General features: G+C 48.0%; 7 protein-coding genes across 7 annotated transcripts; 4 read left to right on the top strand and 3 right to left on the bottom strand.

Annotated features, from left to right (window-relative positions):
• Positions 1–593: 593 nt before the first annotated feature.
• EYB26_000523 (uncharacterized protein) lies at positions 594–1532 on the top strand (the record flags this gene model as incomplete). Its single annotated transcript, XM_054259839.1, has 1 exon — positions 594–1532. The coding sequence occupies one exon, from the start codon at positions 594–596 to the stop codon at positions 1530–1532; it is 939 nt and encodes a 312-aa protein (XP_054115814.1).
• A 465-nt stretch (positions 1533–1997) lies between these two features.
• Positions 1998–2707, bottom strand: EYB26_000522 (uncharacterized protein; the record flags this gene model as incomplete). Its single annotated transcript, XM_054259838.1, has 4 exons — positions 1998–2228; positions 2293–2530; positions 2614–2638; positions 2698–2707. The coding sequence occupies 4 exons, from the start codon at positions 2705–2707 to the stop codon at positions 1998–2000; spliced, it is 504 nt and encodes a 167-aa protein (XP_054115813.1).
• Positions 2708–3528: 821 nt separating this feature from the next.
• EYB26_000521 (uncharacterized protein) lies at positions 3529–5295 on the top strand (the record flags this gene model as incomplete). Its single annotated transcript, XM_054259837.1, has 2 exons — positions 3529–3662; positions 3720–5295. 2 exons carry the CDS (start codon positions 3529–3531, stop codon positions 5293–5295), a joined length of 1710 nt encoding a protein of 569 aa, XP_054115812.1.
• Positions 5296–5772: 477 nt separating this feature from the next.
• EYB26_000520 (uncharacterized protein) lies at positions 5773–6113 on the bottom strand (the record flags this gene model as incomplete). Its single annotated transcript, XM_054259836.1, has 3 exons — positions 5773–5867; positions 5937–6026; positions 6092–6113. The coding sequence occupies 3 exons, from the start codon at positions 6111–6113 to the stop codon at positions 5773–5775; spliced, it is 207 nt and encodes a 68-aa protein (XP_054115811.1).
• Positions 6114–6607: 494 nt separating this feature from the next.
• Positions 6608–8996, top strand: EYB26_000519 (uncharacterized protein; the record flags this gene model as incomplete). Its single annotated transcript, XM_054259835.1, has 3 exons — positions 6608–7260; positions 7310–7497; positions 7549–8996. The coding sequence occupies 3 exons, from the start codon at positions 6608–6610 to the stop codon at positions 8994–8996; spliced, it is 2289 nt and encodes a 762-aa protein (XP_054115810.1).
• A 202-nt stretch (positions 8997–9198) lies between these two features.
• Positions 9199–11296, bottom strand: EYB26_000518 (uncharacterized protein; the record flags this gene model as incomplete). The annotated part of the gene is made up of 7 exons (XM_054259834.1): positions 9199–9716; positions 9769–9823; positions 9883–10399; positions 10453–10602; positions 10662–10781; positions 10847–11045; positions 11101–11296. The coding sequence occupies 7 exons, from the start codon at positions 11294–11296 to the stop codon at positions 9199–9201; spliced, it is 1755 nt and encodes a 584-aa protein (XP_054115809.1).
• A 7215-nt stretch (positions 11297–18511) lies between these two features.
• Positions 18512–19807, top strand: EYB26_000517 (uncharacterized protein; the record flags this gene model as incomplete). The annotated part of the gene is made up of 2 exons (XM_054259833.1): positions 18512–19100; positions 19158–19807. The coding sequence occupies 2 exons, from the start codon at positions 18512–18514 to the stop codon at positions 19805–19807; spliced, it is 1239 nt and encodes a 412-aa protein (XP_054115808.1).
• Positions 19808–20514: the final 707 nt, after the last annotated feature.

The following is a 20514-nucleotide window of genomic DNA, read 5'->3' as shown; positions in this document are numbered from 1 at the left end:
TGGGATTAGTGGCAGGGCGCTCAATATCAACGGTCAACAATCTGAAGGGCTCTGGCATTGTCCAATCATTTTGATCTTAATAGGAAAAGTCTGACCAATTTGTATCAGCCGCTTGTTTATAGATTTATCAGAAGACTGAATTTCTCCTTCTTATACAGGAAAACATGTGTGTTGTTTAGGTTGAAGATATATAACTAGTAACTCCCGGTTATTAAAGCTATTGTGAATATAATTTGTAGGCAGGGTCATAGAGAACATTGAAAGTTCAACTGGGCGCATGAGCCTTAGGTAGAAGAATGAAAGAAACAGTCTTCGTTTGCTCCTCCCGCTTAACATGCTGCTCTAATAGGAAACACCACACAGAATCCATCTTTAACAATCTAGGCACTCTCAAGATATGAAGGTCTTAGTATCTTGTTTGAACGTCAGCCTTGATTCTTTCTCTTCATTCTTGCCACTTAGCAGTCTTTGACAATGACGACACAGCAGCAAAAAATTCTTGTGTATCTAATCCTTTGACCAATACACGACAGTAACAAGCCTCATACAACTGATAGTGAGAACTGAGACGTGAGGTCAAGAAACAACAGAGCATGACGACCTACTCAGCTCTTCCAATGGGGGCTATCTGCTATCCATGCTACCCAGAGGATCCTCTTTACCCATGCATCCAACCAAAATGGCTCCTCGATATTGACACCACAGCCGTCCAGTACTGGCTCCTACCTGGCGTGCCTGACATCAAATTCTACCTCGAAATCGAGCAGCATATTGACATCCAGAATGCGAGGTACGCTCTGGGTGTTCGCGTGTTTCAGAACGTATCTGACATCGAGACGATGCTGTGCTGGGTTGGGATAGAAGGTCAGATCAGGGCGAAGGTGTTGAAGGATTGGTATCAGAGAATTACCCTGATGCAGGTTTCGATTGAGAGGGAGAGGTCTCTTATGCCTAGTCTTGCTTTGCCTTATGACTTGGGAGAACATAATGAGAGTGAATACGACAGCGACCAGGACGGGGAGTACGAGGTAGATGATGAATATGTGGTCAACCATGAAATGGCAGATTTCAATCTCGTCAACGCACCCACCACCAACAACAACAATGCCTTCACGAACAACCACATGGAAGTCCGCCAGGTTCAAGAAAAGCAGTACAACAACAAAATAGTCCAGCCAGCCACTGCATCCCACGATTTCTGGCCCCTCCTGAACAGTATGGTCGTTCGAGACTTGGATTTCATGAGGTTGCAGATGGAGCTATACTGCCCTCACATCGCGAACGAGATCAACTGGGATTTCCTGCTCTGTGAACCATGCACCGACGTCTCGGTTATGATTTTTCTGTACGTTACGAGTGTATGGCAGTCACGGCCTAGGGGCAAGGAAGGTGAGCTTGCTGGGCCGATCATTTGGTCGTTGGCTCTGCAGCTGCGCGTTCTTGTGCCCAGTGAGCAGGTTTTGAGGGTCTTGGAGCTCACGACTGCTGCTGAGGAGATTCCGGGATTGCTATCTATTCACCAATGGCAGTAGATGTGATTAGTTTTGGTTAGTAACTGACTGGTCGGATCAATGATTGTTGGGGAGACCGCTGGATATCAAAGTCATCCTGGTGATTCCTGCAAGAGGATGGGAAGCAGCCCGCGAATCATAATAGGAGGGGTGGGTTTTGGATCGTCTCTATGATGTATGTTTGTAAAGTATCACGAACGAGATGAGAGTGAATACAGTAGAAATGATCATATTTTGAATGATACACCAATTCAATCATACCATATGAACCTCAAGCATGTATGTCCGTAGTTTGTAGCTCTGTATCCATAATTTTCAATTCTGAGGAGCTCGAAAAACACCAAAAAATGCGCAAGTAAAGCAGAACACGGTCATATCACAAAAATAAGAGTTGACTCGCAAGGCAAAGTCGTTTCGTCCCAGTAGTCGTAATTACCATCAATCTATATTAGCGCCGCCAACCTTTTGCGAGCAATGCCTCGCTTCTTAAGACTTTGGAGCCTCTGGATCACCCTCCGCAACAAGCTTTCCAACAATCAAATACTTCTCCAAGAATCGCTCTTCCCAGCCCTGCAAGTTCTCCAACTGCTCGTCATCGAGACCCTTGAGATCGTCGAGGGGACCCTTGAGATCCTTGGTGAGCATCTCTTCATCGAAGCTCTGGCATGCGAGACCGCGAGTAGCGTCGCGGCCGGCAAAGTTCTCGTATGCTCCGCCCTGTAGATCACCATCGATCAGTATCCATATTTATGGTCTTGTGGTTTCTTAGGACATCGCATACCGGTCCGTAAAAGTGTCGTCCCGGAGTAACATCGAACACTCTGCCCCGCACAGCTAGATAAACAGGTGCGCCATCGACGCCATTGAAGGGCAACAACGTCGACGGCGTAAATGTGCGGAAAACGACGGGCGCGGGGCCTTTGGGGAGGACCACCGGCTTCTTGGGACGGAACTGAAGGTAGACGACAACGACAAAGAGGGAGGCAAGAATGAGGTTTATTGGTGTGGCGATGGTTTGCCTGTAGGCCATGATGCCGATAATTGATTTAGGTTTGGTCTGTATAAGAATGATTGGCGTCGGGACGTGTTGATTGGAACTTACACCTGGGCGGGAATGTCGGCGAAGTCTAGATAGTAAGTCAGCCAATTCCTAAATGGGTGTCATATATATTGAGAGAGAGCATACCAGAGTCCATGATCTGTAATCTTTAAACAGAGCAATGCTCACTATTTATTAGTTGTCGTTGATGATGCTGGGAGTAACAGTGGACAGCCGACGGGGAGATCGCATATAAAAGTAAGTCCCCGGTTGGGGGCCTTTTTACTCCGGCCATTGGCGCAAGTTCCGTCATCTTCTCTGGCCATCCCCGCTAACCCTTTTAGGTATCTTAAACATGGCATATTGAACAATCAACAGCCCTGTCAATAGATTGTTTATAAATAAGCGAAAAAAATGGCTGTTTTCCATCAGAGCGAGTACACTCTGAATTGCGCCAATGAACCTTATTTGGCATGTTTAATGACAGGATTAGGGCTGCAACAGTCAGCCGCTATTCTTGGAAACATGAAACGTCATTAATCTAGGCTGAACTCTCAGGATGCTGCAATCAAACTGCGCCCCTCTACTACTTCTCTTTCTCTCAGGCTTCATCTTCTCTATTATTTACTTCCTAGAGTCATGATGCATGTTGGCACAGTCAGACTACAGTCACTGCATCTGGCCGTCCATTGTTGTACATAGATTACAAGACGTTGCCCTCATTCAACCTGGTCTTTTGAACCCAATCGGTCTGGATGCGCGCGTGCTGTCTGTTTCAACCTAGCAACGACCCTCCTTGTTCTTATTGTCCTCGTTTTTAGCCTTCTTTCATCTTTTGCAGTCACGTCTTTCATTTACGTCTAAAACAGCCGTCTTGAAATATTCACCGACCTCATCTTCTGACCTGTCAACTCTTTACTCCTTAAATATTTTTGGTAGCCAACTAGGTCGATTTTGCTCATAATCTAAACCAACAACATGTGGTCAAGGATCAACAAAAACCGCGCTCATGCGACTGTCGAAAGTCCAACAGGCCAGCCCGTGCTGCAGACAACATCTGGCAATCCGTTACCGTCTAAGAGCACCTTGAAAGACTTGCCAGCTCTGCCAAGGTAAGTGAAGCATACTCGGATTTTTGATGCGAGGCGTAAGCTGAGCGTTTTGTCCAGAGAGTCTACTCAGTCTCCCGACAATGATCGCGTGATATCTACTATCTACTCGCGTGACGATAGCGGGGTGCGATTTATGGATAGAAACATGCCCACTTCGCCCACACACGACTATACGGTGCACTCTAGATATGCAGAACAACAACTCCACGATCAACCTGACATATCTCCGCCTGATAGTCCTATCGACTTGTCGGGCGCAAAGGACCATGCCGAAGTCTCGCCCATCGATAATGATGGACGTTTCTTCCCTGAGCTACCCAAACAAAGAGCAAGTCAGGTACCGGTTCCGCGAAGAAACGTCAGCAGCGACCTATCTGCCAACATTACAAACCAATCAGCAATAGGGCTATCCAGTTACCAAGCTAAGCGAACCAATACTCGAGGTTTTGAAGGTCCACCAGACAAGTCTACCATATCACGAAACACCACACCCCAAGATTCACGAAGTGTAAGCCAGCAAGTTGGGACAGCCGACGCCAGAAGCAAAGAAGCCACACGTCTATTCGGTGCCAGAAAAGAGAAGCTGCAAATCTTCACCAAAACTCGTGAACACAAACAGAGCGTACCCAAACAATCTCCTGAGCAGTGGAAAGGGGCTAGTGGGCGCTTCCCTCTTGTCCCACCAATTGATACAAAAAGCACCATGAAACACGGCAAAAAGCCTGTACATGTACAACGTGATACAGAGGATCCCACACGGAAGTATTTGAATTCTCGGCCTGATACTTACACTGTTACGACTATCACAGCCGGCCCTCCACCTGAGGAAAAGCTTCGGGGCAAGACCAGTCAATTCAGACGACGACCGAGGAATGCGTCACCAGAAAAGAAGGATTCTCCAAAGGAACCGGAACGTAAAATTGAATCCACCGTCAACCGCAAGGCCAGTCCTGTCATTGATGTCCCTGGCATTAATTCAGTTACTCCTCGTGATGCACGCCAGTTCTCCGAAGGTAGAGCTAATACGCCTACTCTTGACGCGCCAGACGAATCCGACATTTCCGATATGTTTCATGATCTGAGTCTCCCTCAAGAGCCGAGAAGTCGTTTCAGCGCTTCGACATATGCGGCGACTGAAGCTACAAATACGCCACCAGGGAGCAGTCACGCTGACGTTCCACCTATGCCATCGTTGGAATACTCCCCGATTATGACGAGACGACGACCAATTCCAAGCTCTGCGGCATCCATCAAAAGCACGAAACGGAAGCCCGTCTCTGCCGAAACGCCGGCAATACCAGACGTAGACATCAAGAATTTATCTCCAGAGGAACAGGCACAACATCGCGTTGATGGCTTGGAAGGTCGGCGCAGACAGCTTTCATTGCGGAAAGATAGTATCAAGATCATGCTCCGTGAGCTCACCGAAGTCATTCAACCAAGTTCGATTGCATATGACATGGCTACTCGCGATGAAGTCAAGAAGACTGTCAGTTCGTTGAAGAGTGAACTTGATGATATTGGAAAGGAGGATCATGAAATCGGCCTCAAACTTGTGCGGCTCTACAAGAACTTGAACAACATATCCGAGTATGAGCAGAGCAGTCTGTGGGTCAAGAGAATCACCGGTTGAGCTTTTCTTTTATTTCGCATTGTCTTTCCCTTTACTGCTTTTCCTTTCTGTGTGATTACGATTTTACTCGTCCTATTTCGTATTCCCAATTGAAGCTGGATCTTCATCAAAAATTTCTCATGTCTTTGCATTGCATGCACCAAGCTAGCGTGGCGTTATCGCATGTTTCCTGATTGATACCCTCTTTGACTCTTTTGAAAAGTAGTTACTGAACTATGTATGAGTTCCAAGCGTTATGCAATATGAATTGTATTCCAACTTCTCTTTCTGATAAAAATGCATAAATTTCGTAAATACATGAAGTCTCTGCCTTTATACTGAAGTCCGAATCATAAGATCTTATAGCGAGAAACGTGCTAGACGCCGATCGACCGTATCCGACTAGGGTATCGATTTGGGTCTCGTTTTCGCGAGTCAGTGGCGCTAGAGAGTGACGAGGAACGTAGTTGAAGAAGTAAGGGAAGGAGCGTAATCGGTTTACTTCTTTCCGGATTTCTTGATGCCTTGAGCGCCGGTGTTCAAAGGACCTTTCCCTTTAGCCTTGTCCATGAGGTCTTTCTTAGCCTTGGCCTCTGTTGAGAGTCAATATCCATTAGTATTATCCCATTACCAGGCTAGATATGAGAATTTTTCAAACCCACCTGCTCGTTGTCTCTCCTTGAAGGCAAGATCTTCTTCATCTAATTCCTTCTTCTCCTTCTTGGCCGCCTTGAGGGGTTTGGCTTTGCCGCCTGCGAGTGAACGAAAACAATTAGTATGTCATGGTAATCGCATGGGATCGCAAGATATGAAATACCTTCTCTTCCTTGACCACCCATCTTGAATGACGATATTAAATGATTTGCGCTGCGCGATACGCTTTCAGGAACGACAGAAGGGCAGAACGAGTTGAGATTCGCTGAGGGGCAGCGAAAAAATGGAGTTTGAGCAGGAGGCGGCCGGCTTATCAACTTTATCGGGGCAGGACGTCGCGCTAGGCCGTATTAGGTTGGCGGCAAATCTCTCTGAAGTACGTCGGGGGAATCAGACGGCAAACTTCATATCATCTCACCGACACTACATACCATCGGACCGCAACACATATCGCTGGCTGTGAGGCCGACTGTTTATTATTATTTCTCGTCACAGTTGAGACTTCCAATGATCAGGTGATACGGTCAGGGCAAGGCAGGAACCATTACCCGGTTGGACATCTCAATCACATCTACTACGTTCTTGAGTTCAGAGCATCCATCGCTAACCGAGTTGTCTCAATTCTTTGTCTGAATCAGCCTTACTCTTGTTTAACTTGAGCATTGTTTGTATTAAAAAAATGGCTTCCCGCCGGTCAAGGTCGCTATCGACCCCCTCAGAGGGCGAGATAGTCGAGTCGGGATCAGAGACGAAGGCAACTACGTCGCACACTTCCATGAATGACACGAATGTTAACCGTCGCTCCAGACTGAGTCCATCGTTCTCTCCTAGATCACCCGCATCGGGTGTTGCGAGGTCGCCATCACGGCGCCGATCTCGATCTCGGACACGTTCCCCTTATCGACGCGGCGGGAAACGTCGACGATATGATGACTATGATGATTATGATGACTATCGACATGGCTCCTACCGATACGAGTCGCGGTCTGAGCATGACCGTAGATATGACTCGCGCCGTCAGAGAACGTATCATGACTACGACCGAGACGATAGCTACAGTGGCGGGCTCCGGTATATGGATGACTACGATCGACGCGACAAGCGACAAAAGACGCGCAGTCGCTCTCCGTTCAAAGACGTAAGAAAGCCGAAAAAGTACGATGATACTGATGACGTTGGGGAACCGCGAAAAGTGGCTTTTAGAGAACAGTCGGTGAGCGAACGGGGTGTTTCCCCTGTTGTCGCTCAAGATGATAAACCACGTACTGAACCACGTACTGAACCAAAGCGTCAGGTTGAGTCTATCACAGAGGCTTCTGCTGGTCTAAATGGGTAAGTTCTCTAATATCTCTACTATTGGGATTCGACTAACCCATGGCAGGTCAAGTTCGGATGTTACCGTCGAAACTCCCGAGGAAATCCTAGACGAAGCAGCACGGCTCGAAGCCCGGCGAAAACGGCGTGAAGCCATAAAAGCCAAGTACCGAGGCCAGGATGCGCTGCGCATCCAAGCGCTGCATCAAGGAGCTGATCAGGAGCTAACGCCCGTCACGCCAATGAGTACAATTGGTGAGTTTTGCCTTCGTGGCGGAATTCAAGAGACCCAGCTAATGTTTACAGAATCACCCAAATCTCCCGCCTTGGAAGTTTCTAGTGAAAGTGATTTTACAGTTGCCAAGGATGAAGATCTTGCTAATGGTACCCAGCCTATGGAAGGCGTTGGAAAAGACGAGGCATCTGCGGCAGACTACGACCCCACTCAAGACATGCGAGAGGAACGACAGAGACATGACCAGCAATTTGGTGAGAAAGACATGCCATCAGCCGCCTACGATGAGACCAAAACAACTAAACAAGATGTACTCATTCCGGAACCACAACCAAAAGCTCCCGCAAAAGATCCTTACGATATGTTTGCTGAAGATGATGATGACGATATGTTCGCCCCGGAGCCCGAAGAGCAGCCCGAGCACACAAGCGCCAAGGCAGTTCCCAAAGCAAAGGAACTTGATATGAATATGCTAGACAATTGGGATGATCCTGAGGGATACTATAATGTGAGACTGGGTGAGTTGATTAACGGACGTTATCATATTCACCAGAACCTGGGTAAAGGAATGTTCTCGTCCGTTGTACGCGCCACCGACTCCAAGACAGACAAATATGTCGCTATCAAGATCATACGAAACAACGATACGATGCGAAAAGCCGGGTTGAAGGAGATTCAGATCCTTGAACAATTACTCGACGCAGACCCAGACGACAAGAAGCATGTTATTCGATTCGAACGGTCTTTCGATCATAAGGGACATCTCTGCATGGTCTTTGAGAATCTCAGCATGAATTTACGGGAGGTGCTCAAGAAGTTTGGTCGCGATGTCGGGCTGAATCTACGAGCCATCCGTGCGTATGCGCAGCAAATGTTTCTCGGTTTGAGCCTGCTCCGCAAGTGTAACATCTTGCACGCAGATTTGAAACCTGACAATCTTCTGGTAAACGAACAACGAAGTGTTTTGAAGATTTGCGATTTAGGATCTGCATCCTCGGCTTCCGATAATGAGATTACGCCGTACCTAGTCAGTCGGTTCTACCGTGCCCCTGAAATCATCCTTGGTGTCCCATACGATTATGCGATTGATATCTGGTCTATTGGCTGCACGCTGTACGAATTATACACAGGCAAAATCCTGTTCACAGGCCGCAACAACAATCAAATGCTTCGATCAATCATGGAATGCCGCGGTAAATTTCCACCAAAATTCTTGCGCAAGGGCAGTTTGACTGGCAATCATTTCGACGACATGCTCAATTTCCATAGTACGGAGGAAGACAAGCTCACGGGCAGAGTCGTAACCAAAATACTCGATTTCAAGAAACCGACGCGAGATCTAAAATCACGATTAATGGGAACTGGTACCGGTGGCAAGGGTTCCAAAGGTATGACGGAAAGCGAGGCGAAAGAGTTGGCGCAGTTTGTGGATTTGCTGGATCGATGTTTGAGCGTGAATCCCGAAAAAAGATGTACGCCGTTGGAAGCGTTGAAGCATCCTTTTATTTCGAGGAAATAATTGCCCGATGTTTGGTGGTGTGTATATATTTTTAGCGTTGAGTCTGATTCCAAGCGTACTTGTTGAACATCATGATCATTTTCAGAAAACTAATTTGATGCGTATAGTCTACTGACCTCCACCAAGTGGAATTCTCTCCCTGTGTTGTCTTCAAGTAAACCATTGTCATGGGCTTCATAACTATATAGGAAAGTTATTTCAATCATATACGAGCAGAAACGTCAGTATCAAACGACGCCTCCCCCGAAAAAGTCTCTAACTCCGACACAAACACATTCCACACCTTCTCCGAAGCCATCGGCGCATTACTATACAGCGCTGCGCCTGTATTGAACACAAGCTTCTCCATCTCCGGGAGCAACGCATCCGCCGCTTGAGCTTCCACTTCCTTCTGGGCCAGGCGGCTGATACCTCCTTGCTCGGTGTACCATGCGGAGTCATCAATAATGACGCCACTTTCGTAGAGATTGATGAGCTTGGTGTCGATATTTGCCTCCTTTGCGGCTTCCAAGGCCATTCGGTGGCCAATAGCTTGAATTAGTGGAAGGGAGAGGGGGAGGATGTTGCGGTTGAATTCTTCGCTTCGATGCATGCCGCCGATAAGCATGAGATGTTGTTTTGCCTCGGTCATGAGTGCGGCTTCGTGTTGAGCGATAGGGCTGCTAAGATCGTTAGGTGGTGGCACTTCATAACGGCCGATTATTAATTCGCTTGCGAGTCCTACACGATGCGGTTAGTATGGAAACCTCGCTTCGGGAGACGAGCAACGTACGAATGGCGAGAACCCTAATGTCACCTTCTGCGGTTCCCGCTGCCCTGAACTCCAGCTACAGGTAACCATTAGATCAAGACATTTCTCATGCGAAAAGGAGGTTCGAGTTCTCACCTCAGTCTGAAGAGTCTGATTATGCTCATAATATCCATGCCAACCGCATCCCTCATTCAACGACTTGATGCTCTTCTGAAAACTCTGTATGGTAACAGCCTTGAACGCAGTTGCAACAGCATGTTTCACACGCGGATCAGTTTCTCTATTTCGGAAAATGGTCCCGGCATGTACGATGAACGCCTGGAGCACATGATATTGCGCAATGGCGTGCAGGATGGGGAGATGCTGGGTACGAAACTTGATGACGGCCATTGCTTTGCCGTCGTGACCCGTCACTTTTCGTCGCATACTGAATTGCGCTGCGTTGTAGATTGCGACTTTGAGGGCTGGGATTGCGGCGCCAGACAGAAAAAGTGTGCCGGCTGGGACACGATGGATAGTAGAGAAGAAATGTTCTCGTTCGTTCTGGGGTTTTTCGAGGCTGCCTAGGAGAGCAGAGGCAGGGAGTGCGACGTGGTTGAAGAGCGTAAGAGCGTGGTCTATGGGATGGGTGCCAGTGCGTGGAGGTAGGGCCCTTGAACCAAGTCAGACTTAGGGGAATGTTTCATTGTGTGAGGGGGGGCGTACTTTGCAATTATGCCTTTGCACATCTCACGGCCGTCTCCTATAGGAACGAGGAAAGGACGGACCCCACGATCCTCGCCTTCGACAATTAATCGAGCAAAGACAACGGCAACAACGGGAAGACCGCCTCTTGGAGTCGTCGGTGGCATACACCTGTTTCTGAGTCAGGACCCTGTTTTGGACAAATCAAGGCATGGCGTGGGATGACATACTTTGCAGCTGCCCATGAAGGGCTGTGAAGTTCGAAGCCACCGTCTGGCAAAAGCGTCGCCGTGGTTTCCAAATTCTTTGCGTCCAATCCATGACCGACCTCAGTGAGCATAAATTGCGCTCTAAACGCGATATCATCAAGTCAGCCCCTGGCTATTCGGTTTGTATAAAGCTGCGCGCAACTCACGAAATCTCAAAGCTCAGAGCTCGCTGGAGGATCCAATGAAGATCCGGCCTCTTCACTGCGAATGGGGCCACAGTGCCCACGAATAGGTTATATTGAATACTAATCAATGTCAAAGCTCCTCCGTCAACTGCGCCTATGAGGTCTGTGTGTAGTTTCCAGAACTTCGGGCCGACAGTTAAAATGTCTTCCACCGTCAAGCCTAGTTTTGATTAGCTGGTCGTCTGATATAGGAAGTGCAGAGATTGAGGCTATACCGTATACATCGCAAATTTTCCTGGCCCTTTCATATGTGAGCCTGGTACGCTCTTCTAGGGTTAGGAGACGTTCCGGTATCTTAAATAGAGGCAATTGAGCCAGCTCGAGTGTAGGCGAGGGGGACAGCCACACCCAATCATAGAGGGATTGGTCAGGCTTGTCTGCATGCTTAATTTCCGGACTAGGAGGCAACATAGTTGCGATTGCTATTCTGCAAGATCTACTATAGATTGATGAGGATCCATCGTCCTTAATTCTTCAGCAGCGAGCAGCAGATATTTATAAGCCCTACGAGGAGGAGGCTAACGAAAGATAATCGCACACGATCGTCAACGAAAGCCACGGTGCCCCATCCTGTGGAACTATGTAGTAACTTTAAACTATTGAAAAAGTTGAGATCAAACTACGGAGCCCTAAGAAAGTGTGAACAATAGTAGCTTCATCACGATCGGAAAGCCACAATCCCGCATATCTGTGGCTGGCGGAGGGCGTCTACCTATTTAGGTCGTATTCGGAGTCCCCGTACTTTGACAACACGCAGATGACATGAGACGAGCTGAATTGTAGGCTGGGATGGGTTGTGTAGTGGATCATATGTGCATGCTGGGCATGAAGAAAACCACACAATTGGAACGGTCTGGCGTCGTCTTTCACTCTGATATTTTCATGACGATAAAAAGAAATTCAGCTCGAGAGTTGGGATGGATACCGTGGCGGATTGAAAGGACTAGCCCTAAGCGCCCAGATTGACGGGAGTGTTCATCACCGTTACATTGTCCCAAAAATAGGAAAACATCACAGCAAAAACTCAAGATGAACTCGGTGATGGAAGCCCATTGGGCTACCATTGCCCTTAGCCCTGCTATCTGCTATGTCCGAACCCATTTCCCAAGCCCAATAGATCAAAACCTTACGCACTCCGAGCTCCTCGGCTCTGCAATCTACTACGTATGATTGAGCCCGCTGGCAGAGTATCCCCGCCCACTGTTTGCGAGATTCTCTGCCTTTCCGGATTTCTACTGGTCTCTGACTGGTGATCGACACATGTAGATTACACCCTGTCATGGGATCTATAGCAATGTGATCCGCTACCGACACGATGGGTTGCCGTTCCGAGCGTTCCATACTCACCAGGACATCTTCAATTCCAAGGTTGATATCAAACGAGGAAAGTTCTATGACGTGATGGCACCGAATAAGCATGATACGCGTACCATTATAGGCACTGATCCGGAACTTCGGAAGTGACGGGTCTTTGAACAGCGTCTTTTTGGACAAGTCGCTTTACTCGATGGAGCGTTTTTGATTAAACATGTGTCTCACTGGCGTGAGCTTCCTGTTGATCGGGACGGCGCGGATTGTCCGGCGCCGGGAAGATGTCTGTTGTATGCGACTACTTGGTTCTGGGTGGCGTATTGACTCATCTCTGCTTTGGGCAGAGTGTTGAGACATGGTTCGCTAGGTAACTATCTGCTCCATGCCAAGGATCCCACAACAGGTTCGCGTTGGATACACTCCAGAGGCGTTGAAGCAATCATGCTCACCATTGCAGGCTCCAATACCACTTCTGTAATCAGGATTGGGAAGTTTTTCTATATTGTGCGAACTCCCGGATATAGAAATCTTGTCAATGTGATGATGTGATGAGGGCTATTGTTTTGCCTCTGTCGACGATATCCATGGCGGACCCAAACTCATGTCTTGCCAATACCGTCGTCATGTTTGTATCGATGAGGCTACGCAGAGTATGCCCGCGTAACCACGACTAGTACTGGTGGTAGGTGTCAACCACATCCCCAAAGGCACAATAGTCGGTATACCACATTGGACCTTCTACCGCAATAAGGAATACTTCCCCATCCCAACATTGTTTGCCCCGAACGATGATGGATCGTAGACGAAGCAGAAGAAGTGGCCAGGCGGGTACAAGTTGTCTACCCTTTGCAGCTGGTATGACAGGCTGTTCTGGGAAGCATATTGTCCTGCTGTAGATTTATATGACTATTGCGAACACGTTGTGGCAGTGTGATATGCGGTTGCTGCCAGGTGATATTCCTGTGGCGGGATGGGATACAAGGCGCAAGGATAGGGAAGAGGAATCGAATACCTTTCATGTTAATAGTAGTTATATCAGTGTTAGGGATTGGCTGACGGTTCAGTTTCAGCGAGTGGCTTTGGTGTACCGACCATTTGCCATTGGACTGATTGAGCCTCTTGATGCCGCATTACGGCCGATGCCGATGAATGATGCTGTCAAAAACGCAAATTATATGAAGTAATAGATTATAGGATGTTGGGATCATTTACTGTGTAGACCACAAAGCTGCGCGCATACTAGAGGATCTAGTAAAGTAGAATATAGCTAGAAAAAACGGTGTGTCGAGCCAGGAGATCAATGATAAGATTAAAAAGGGCTGGATCGAGATACTCGCCACTGAATACCTATGCAATCGCCGGTATGAGGACAGATTAGGTCCATCAACCCAGGAATTCTCGTCATTTTGTAGGCATGTGAGGAAGTTTGAATACTCTAGCTGCCTACCCAAGTACAGAAAGTTAGCTGCTGGCTATGGACATCCCTACGTGGCTGGGATAGTGGTCTGGAGATGACCTCAGGTGAAAGTAAACCTTAAAGAAGGAAGGGTATCACAGGAATGGATTCGGTGGGGAAGAATTGAAGGAATAATAAAAGTTCACCTCCAATGGGTTCAGATGTTTCCAATATTCAAATATTTCAGGTATGTCAATGGTTCAATATTGATGTCAAGTGTTGAAGGATTTTTAACGCATGCTGATACATGCCGGTGTGCATTTATATATAAGGTGGCATTTCGAGCGATTATCATTTCATGCCTCAACCAGCTGGATCAATGCTGCCTGTCGATGCCTCTCGGTTATTATAACTACCATTTCAAAGGCCTCAACTTCGATAAAAGAAAAAGAAAGAAAAATTTCTGGCTTTTTGGCCATGGAGAAGCATAGTATACTACTTACTGTTCTACATACATTCCAGCTAAAGCCCTAACCTCATTGCCCTAACCCTAAAATAGCCAAGACTACGCTTGAAGGTCGAGCGAATTTTAACTTTTCATTCGACGCATTTTTGACATATTTACCGCATACGCCTTGCATTTGACCGATCCGGTTCACGACAGATGACCAGAAATCCCACTGCTCCTAGACTTGTTGAAACGGGTGATTTGCAACTGTCGTGGATTGTAAGCGCCGGGGGAGCCTTTTGGAACACAGGCTGTTCTACCGTTCTACAAATCACCCCAATTCAACTCATTCCGATGGATGGACTTTATTATCCGTTTCAAGCCAAAACCTAGGCAGACTCAGAAATCGGTCTTAATCAACTTGCATGATTTGTCTAGCTGCACACTACCTAATTCGTAGCTGAGTACATCCAACGTACCCACAGAGTCGAAAGTCTAGGTTCCTATCTACGGAGTATCTAGATTACTAACGGTACAGATGCATCAACACGACAGTCATGTACGGAGTAATGCACCACCCAACGTTAGCCTGCCGAGGTATGTATGCAGGGCGTGCAGGTCGGGGTTGCGCAAGGTCAAATCATCATCTGCCTTGATCTTAACTGTGTCGCTGCATATTTATGATTATGAAGGACCTCGTGAAATAAACAAGTCGGCTGGTTTGTCGCTCACAATGTGTCAAACTCAAAGCCTGAAACTTAGGCCCACTCCTGGTCTAATCTATCGGTCGATACTTGATACGTTCGCTGTCAACAAAGTTCCACGATAAAGTAACTACCAACCAGAGTACGTATGTAATATGTTGCCGTTTCTATAACAGAGATTCTATAACTTCACTAGATGGTTGCTATTATTGACAATCAAGTTGAATCAACAGTAGAAGAAGCGCGCCTGATTGGCCGCTCACAGAGCTAAGGAAGCCACGGAAACCTAGAAAAAGCCAACAGCGTAACGTGGTCATGGCATGACCCCTTTAATTCCAGCACAATCCCCGTCCTGAGCAGCCACTCGCCAGGGCCATATCTTTGTCCTGCAAGTCTCCAGAGGTTCTTGGCACTCGTACTACGTACTTTGGGTGACGGGCGAATGTGGATTGGGGTGGGTTAGGTTAGTCAGTGAGCCTTGATGCCTCCGCCTCACTTTGAGGTCTGATCACCTTGCCCTTGATGACAGGTGCTTGGGCTGGGCTGGGTCGATTCGATCTGGTCGCCTGGGTGTTGATTGGTTGTGGGCGGCAGCTGATGAGGATGCGCAGATATGGACCCCATCTTGATTTCTCTATCAACACGAACTGAGGGCCTCAGTGAGCGCGACGACGAGGACCATGGCTTGACTACGAGTAGATGACTAGATGTACGCCGTACATGCAGGCATCCATCCCTGTTTGTTCTGTCATCAGCAGGCTGATTCTCATTCCACTGTTCTCCTACGATAGTGAAATGGATCGACACTATTGTAGTAGAAGACGCGGAGAGTACGTCGAAGGTGGATAAATCAAGCCAGCACGGATCATTGGTTCTCCAATACTCCGTGGTTGATAATCAATAATCGATAAATTGGATAACTATGCAACCCGGAACTTGCTTTTTTTTTACTGGTAAGTTGTAAGTTGTAACTCAGACTGATCTTGGACAGCGTGCTATCCAATTCCAGACCGCCGCTGCCCAATCAGCATTCCCTTCCATGCAGAGTGTTCCGTGCTCGAGTGCATTAATGCCTCAGGCTGATAGGCCTGATGCCTGGCGACTGATGGCCTGATGCAGTCGATGCATCATCGATTTTGTGAGCAATCCACTTGTGGCTCCACGAGCCCACATAAAGTTAGAGGGAGTGCTTACCGCTCTTTTCTCAGGGACGAATCTTGATTGTTTTGAGTGGTGTGGATGGAGTCTCGTGGAGAAACGGATTATTGGATACAATACGTACTATATGGATAGATCCATTTTTCTCCATGGGATAGACTCGAACACCAACGTTCATTCATGTCCAAGTCTAAGGTATGTGCTCAAGTCTTGCATATCACTGCATCATGGCAGGAATAGCAGCAGCCAATCAGCGCGCGCGAAACAAAGCACTTGCAGAAGCGAGTCACGGGTGGAGCCTTTCGAGAACATTGTTGGACATGCAAGGAGGGCCAGCGCGGCCTCTGATTGGCGGCTGGCGGCCGGTCGGTGTGGTGTGTTAAGATGGAACAGGCTGTGACGCGGCCAATGCGCTTCTTTGACGTGCTTATTGGCTGCGTCCGACTCTGCCTGCACCAATGGCTCTCCTCCACGAGACACCTTGTGCGCTGTTCCACGCACCTGGCTTGTTGCCACGCTCGGCTCATCAGAGAGTATTACCAGTGCAGGGCGTGCACTACTCCTCCAAAGTGCGTGGCTGGAAGAGCCAGTGCCATCGTGTGACCAGATTGGTTTTTCCTTTTCTCCTTTTCATGCGGCTGTCCGTTCGCAGTTACAGACGCAGGTCGCCACCCGCACTAGGCTCGACTCTCTACGGCCCTGCGACGAGTAAGACTCAGCAAGGCTAGTTATGTAACTAACTAACTTAGCAAGTTGACTACGTTAGTTGGTTAGTTAGTTCCCTACGTACTCTGGTAAGTTGTTGTAACCATCAGCCTGCTGCCTGGCTCAGGCTAGCGTGACGAAAAATAAATTTGCCTCCACCCGTCCTCCCGTCGGTTGCCGTAATCGCGACGTCTGCCTGTCTCGAAGAAGAAAAGTGTTGAATCTCCTGACTCTCAGAGTTTTGCTTTTGCCTAGGTAGCTTTGCCTGCCGAACCCAGCCGTGCCAGCCCACCCCGATCCATTGGATTCCTATGTAGTAACTCTGTACAAACTACATGCTACGAGTAGTAGTAGCATGCACTCTCACTTAACTTGCTCACGGTAGTAGTAACTATGTCGTATGTCGCATTCTGGTCTGGACTGCATCGACCTGAAGGCTGATCCTGATTCCGATCGTGTCGGGTGAGACAGACGATAATTATAGACCGAGCATACAGAGCATAGCATACATAGATAGCATTACTACGTAGTATTCCGGCTTACGGAGAGCGCCGGTCGACGATTGCTCGCATTACATAATGCCCCAGAGCAGAATCTGCGGATAGTTACCCTCCGGACGGTGGCGCATTCTCATTTCTGGCGCGCTTTTCTTGGGAGGCACCCCTTTTCTCTCGTGAGGACGATCGCTCGTGGCACTGCCAGAACGGAACCGGGACTAGTCAGTTTAGTTGGTCGGTCTGTGAGTCTATGACTGCACCTCGATTAAAAACAGAAACGGGGCAGGGAATCGCCCCTCTGCCCACTATCCAGTGTCCACCACTATGGGCAGCAAAAGCTCGAAGTGGGCCTGCGAGTCACCATTCGCAGTCAAAGTGGTACGGTACAACCACGACAGGCTTAGCGATCCTCTCCGACGAGGCCAGAGCTGGTGCTAGTCGAAGTGTCGAACTAGTCAGAAACCATGAATAATCGTTGCTTCTAGTCCCCAACACAACTAGCGCCGAAGCCAGCCCCAGTCCGCGGCCCGCCATTGGCCACCGCATGCTTTTTTGCCGCCTTCTGTGCTTCTCTGGCTGGGGTTGTTCGTCGTTCTGGCTCCTGCCTCTCGTCGCATCGACATCACCATTTCCTGCCTTCCTCGCGAGAGCAGTCAGTCGTCGTTCTTTTTTTATTTTACATTTCTCACTCCCCCCTCCCATTATCACCTTTCCTCTCCCTCTCCGCCCCCTTCTCTCTTCTCTCCATCATCTTCTCTCCGCCGCTCTCCTCCTATTCCTAATTACCTCTCTTCTTCTCTTCTTGGTCGCCTTTCCTTTTTTATACTTATCGGTCCTTACCCGCCACATACGCTCTGCCGCTGGTGTTTACTCCCGAGGAACCTCCCCCCCCAAAAACAACCACTTCTGTTCTGTTCTATACTATATATCTATCCACCTTCAACCCTGTGCCACCTTATATATATCAATATTCACGTATTCATATATATAAGGGAGTATACCCATCTAGGATTCCTCTGTTGCCGTCTGGTACCTGCTCACCACTCTTCCGACTGCCCGCTTCGACTGCCGTGTGACTCCGCTCCCGACCTGTTGGCTGTTAGGTTTCTCGTCGGGTCCAAGTAAAGACGATAGCAATATCGTCTTTACAACGATCCTTCTCCCAAACCTGGATTCCTTCATTTCACTTTGACCTTCTCTCTCTCCTTGGACCTACCTCTCTACTCGGCCACTCAGTCTCCCTCAGTTTTGCGTGCTATACATAAATCTACCACGTCCCTTTCCAAGGATTTCTCGCCAGGATATTTTCCCGGACCCCCAGGACTTTTACCAGGATAATTGTTGCTTTCCATTGGAGACTCGACAATTCCACACACATACCAGGTACACGGCGTAATGTATCCTACAATGCTGCCAACACCGCCTCCATCTCCACCACTGCTCCGATGCTGTACCCCTGAGGAACGATTAGGACTGCTGCTGGCCAACCGTCTGGAATTGACAAGTATCCTTGGCGTCGGCGCATATGGCGTCGTCTACACTGCCATCGACATCCACACCCATATCCCCTATGCGGTGAAGGCTCTCAACAAGATTGGACTCGACCCAAGGCAACGGAAATTCCAACAGCGCGAAATCAAGCTCCACCACTTGGCCAGTCAGCACCCCAATGTTGTCTCCCTAGTGCGCATTATGGATTCCGTGGACTGTACTTTTGTGGTTATCGAGTTCTGCCCAGAAGGTGACTTGTTTTCCAACATCACTGAGCGTGGTCTGTTTGTCGGCAACGATCCATTGGCCAGGCGTGCGTTCTTGCAAATCCTGGATGCCGTCGACTATTGCCACTCCATTGGAATTTATCATCGCGACCTCAAGCCGGAGAACATCCTTGTCACCGATGGTGGAATGACCGTCAAGCTTGCTGATTTCGGCCTGGCCACTACGGACTACCTGACCTCGGACTTTGGCTGCGGCTCTACATTCTATATGTCACCTGGTAGGTTTCCCTAGAGACTTCATTCGTTCTTTGACGACTCGGGCTAATTATCAACAGAGTGTCAACAAATTACTCCACGACCAGGCTCTTGCTACGTCTCGCCCGTCAACGATGTGTGGAGCCTGGGTGTGATTCTGGTAAACTTGACCTGTGGCCGCAACCCATGGAAACGGGCATCGAATGAGGACGCGACTTTTCGTGCTTTCTTGAAAGACCCGGAGTTTTTACGGTCCATTCTGCCTGTGTCTCCCGAGTTGAATGTGATTCTGCAACGCATCTTTGAGTGCGACCCATTCAAGAGAATCACCATTGCGGAGTTGCGACAACTCGTTCTAGAGTGCCCTAGGTTCACTATGCCTGCTCCAACAGCTATTCCTGCTGCTACCACTAGAAAATCCGGACATCCTGAGGTGTTGCACGCTTATCCTTATTACGCTTACCCACCAGCTCCACGAGTGGAGTTGCTTAACGCTCAGTATTCTGACTCCGCGGTTTCCGATACCTCCCTCACCGACGATGAGACTATCTCTTCTGTTTCATCGGACTCGGATTATGCGTCCGAGGGTGAAGCCGAAGGCTTCTCATTTGTCGATCCACAGGCTGTGCCTGAGTTTTGGGATCCGGTTCCTGTTCATATGCGGACCAATGTGCCGGAAAAGCCATTTGCTCTACCTCAACATATTGAACCTTATATTGCGGTTTATTGATCGATTTATCGCTTTGATTTACGTGCTATGATATTACGACCCTACTTTTTCAACGCGCCCTTACTTGACCTTACTTCAACGTGACCTTTTTTATTCGACAACCATTTGGATATTACTTTCCAAGGATTACTTGGGATTATTTCGACCTTCACTCTGGATTTTTTCCTTTGCCATTGGATATACATTATTACTTTCGACTATTATCGGGCTTCTATAATTCCTCGGACATGACCCGGCTGCAAATATTCTTTTATAATTTCGTGTGGGATTTCTTTTTTTTTTTTTTTTTTTTTTTTTTTTGCTATGTATCATTATTCTGGGATGGTTGCACTGTTTGCAAAAGACTACATATTACGAAGATGGAAGGCGTTTGTTTATATTTTTGATGCTACATATTGATTCATGTTTGGTGTGGTGGTGGGAAATCGAGTGGAGAAGAAAATACCCCTATTACATTGCTGTTGGTTATGGAGTTGGACAAGCACCTCGTCTATTTGTGTGAGTGGGTTTTGATTATTTCATGTATGATTCTTTTTTCCTTTTACCTCTCTTATCATGCCGGCTCTGTTTGTCAGATGTTCAGAGCGCAGGTCAGATGGTTGCTGGGTTATCATTGCCACAGTCAAGCTGGCGATGCATACCAGTGATCTTGAACAAGCATACAATATAACATTGCTTAATGTACATATAGACTATCTATGATATAC

The sequence above is a fragment of the Talaromyces marneffei genome, chromosome 1, assembly GCF_009556855.1.
Source record: "Talaromyces marneffei chromosome 1, complete sequence".
NCBI lineage: Eukaryota > Fungi > Ascomycota > Eurotiomycetes > Eurotiales > Trichocomaceae > Talaromyces > Talaromyces marneffei.
This window is presented reverse-complemented; position numbering and strand designations above follow the sequence as displayed.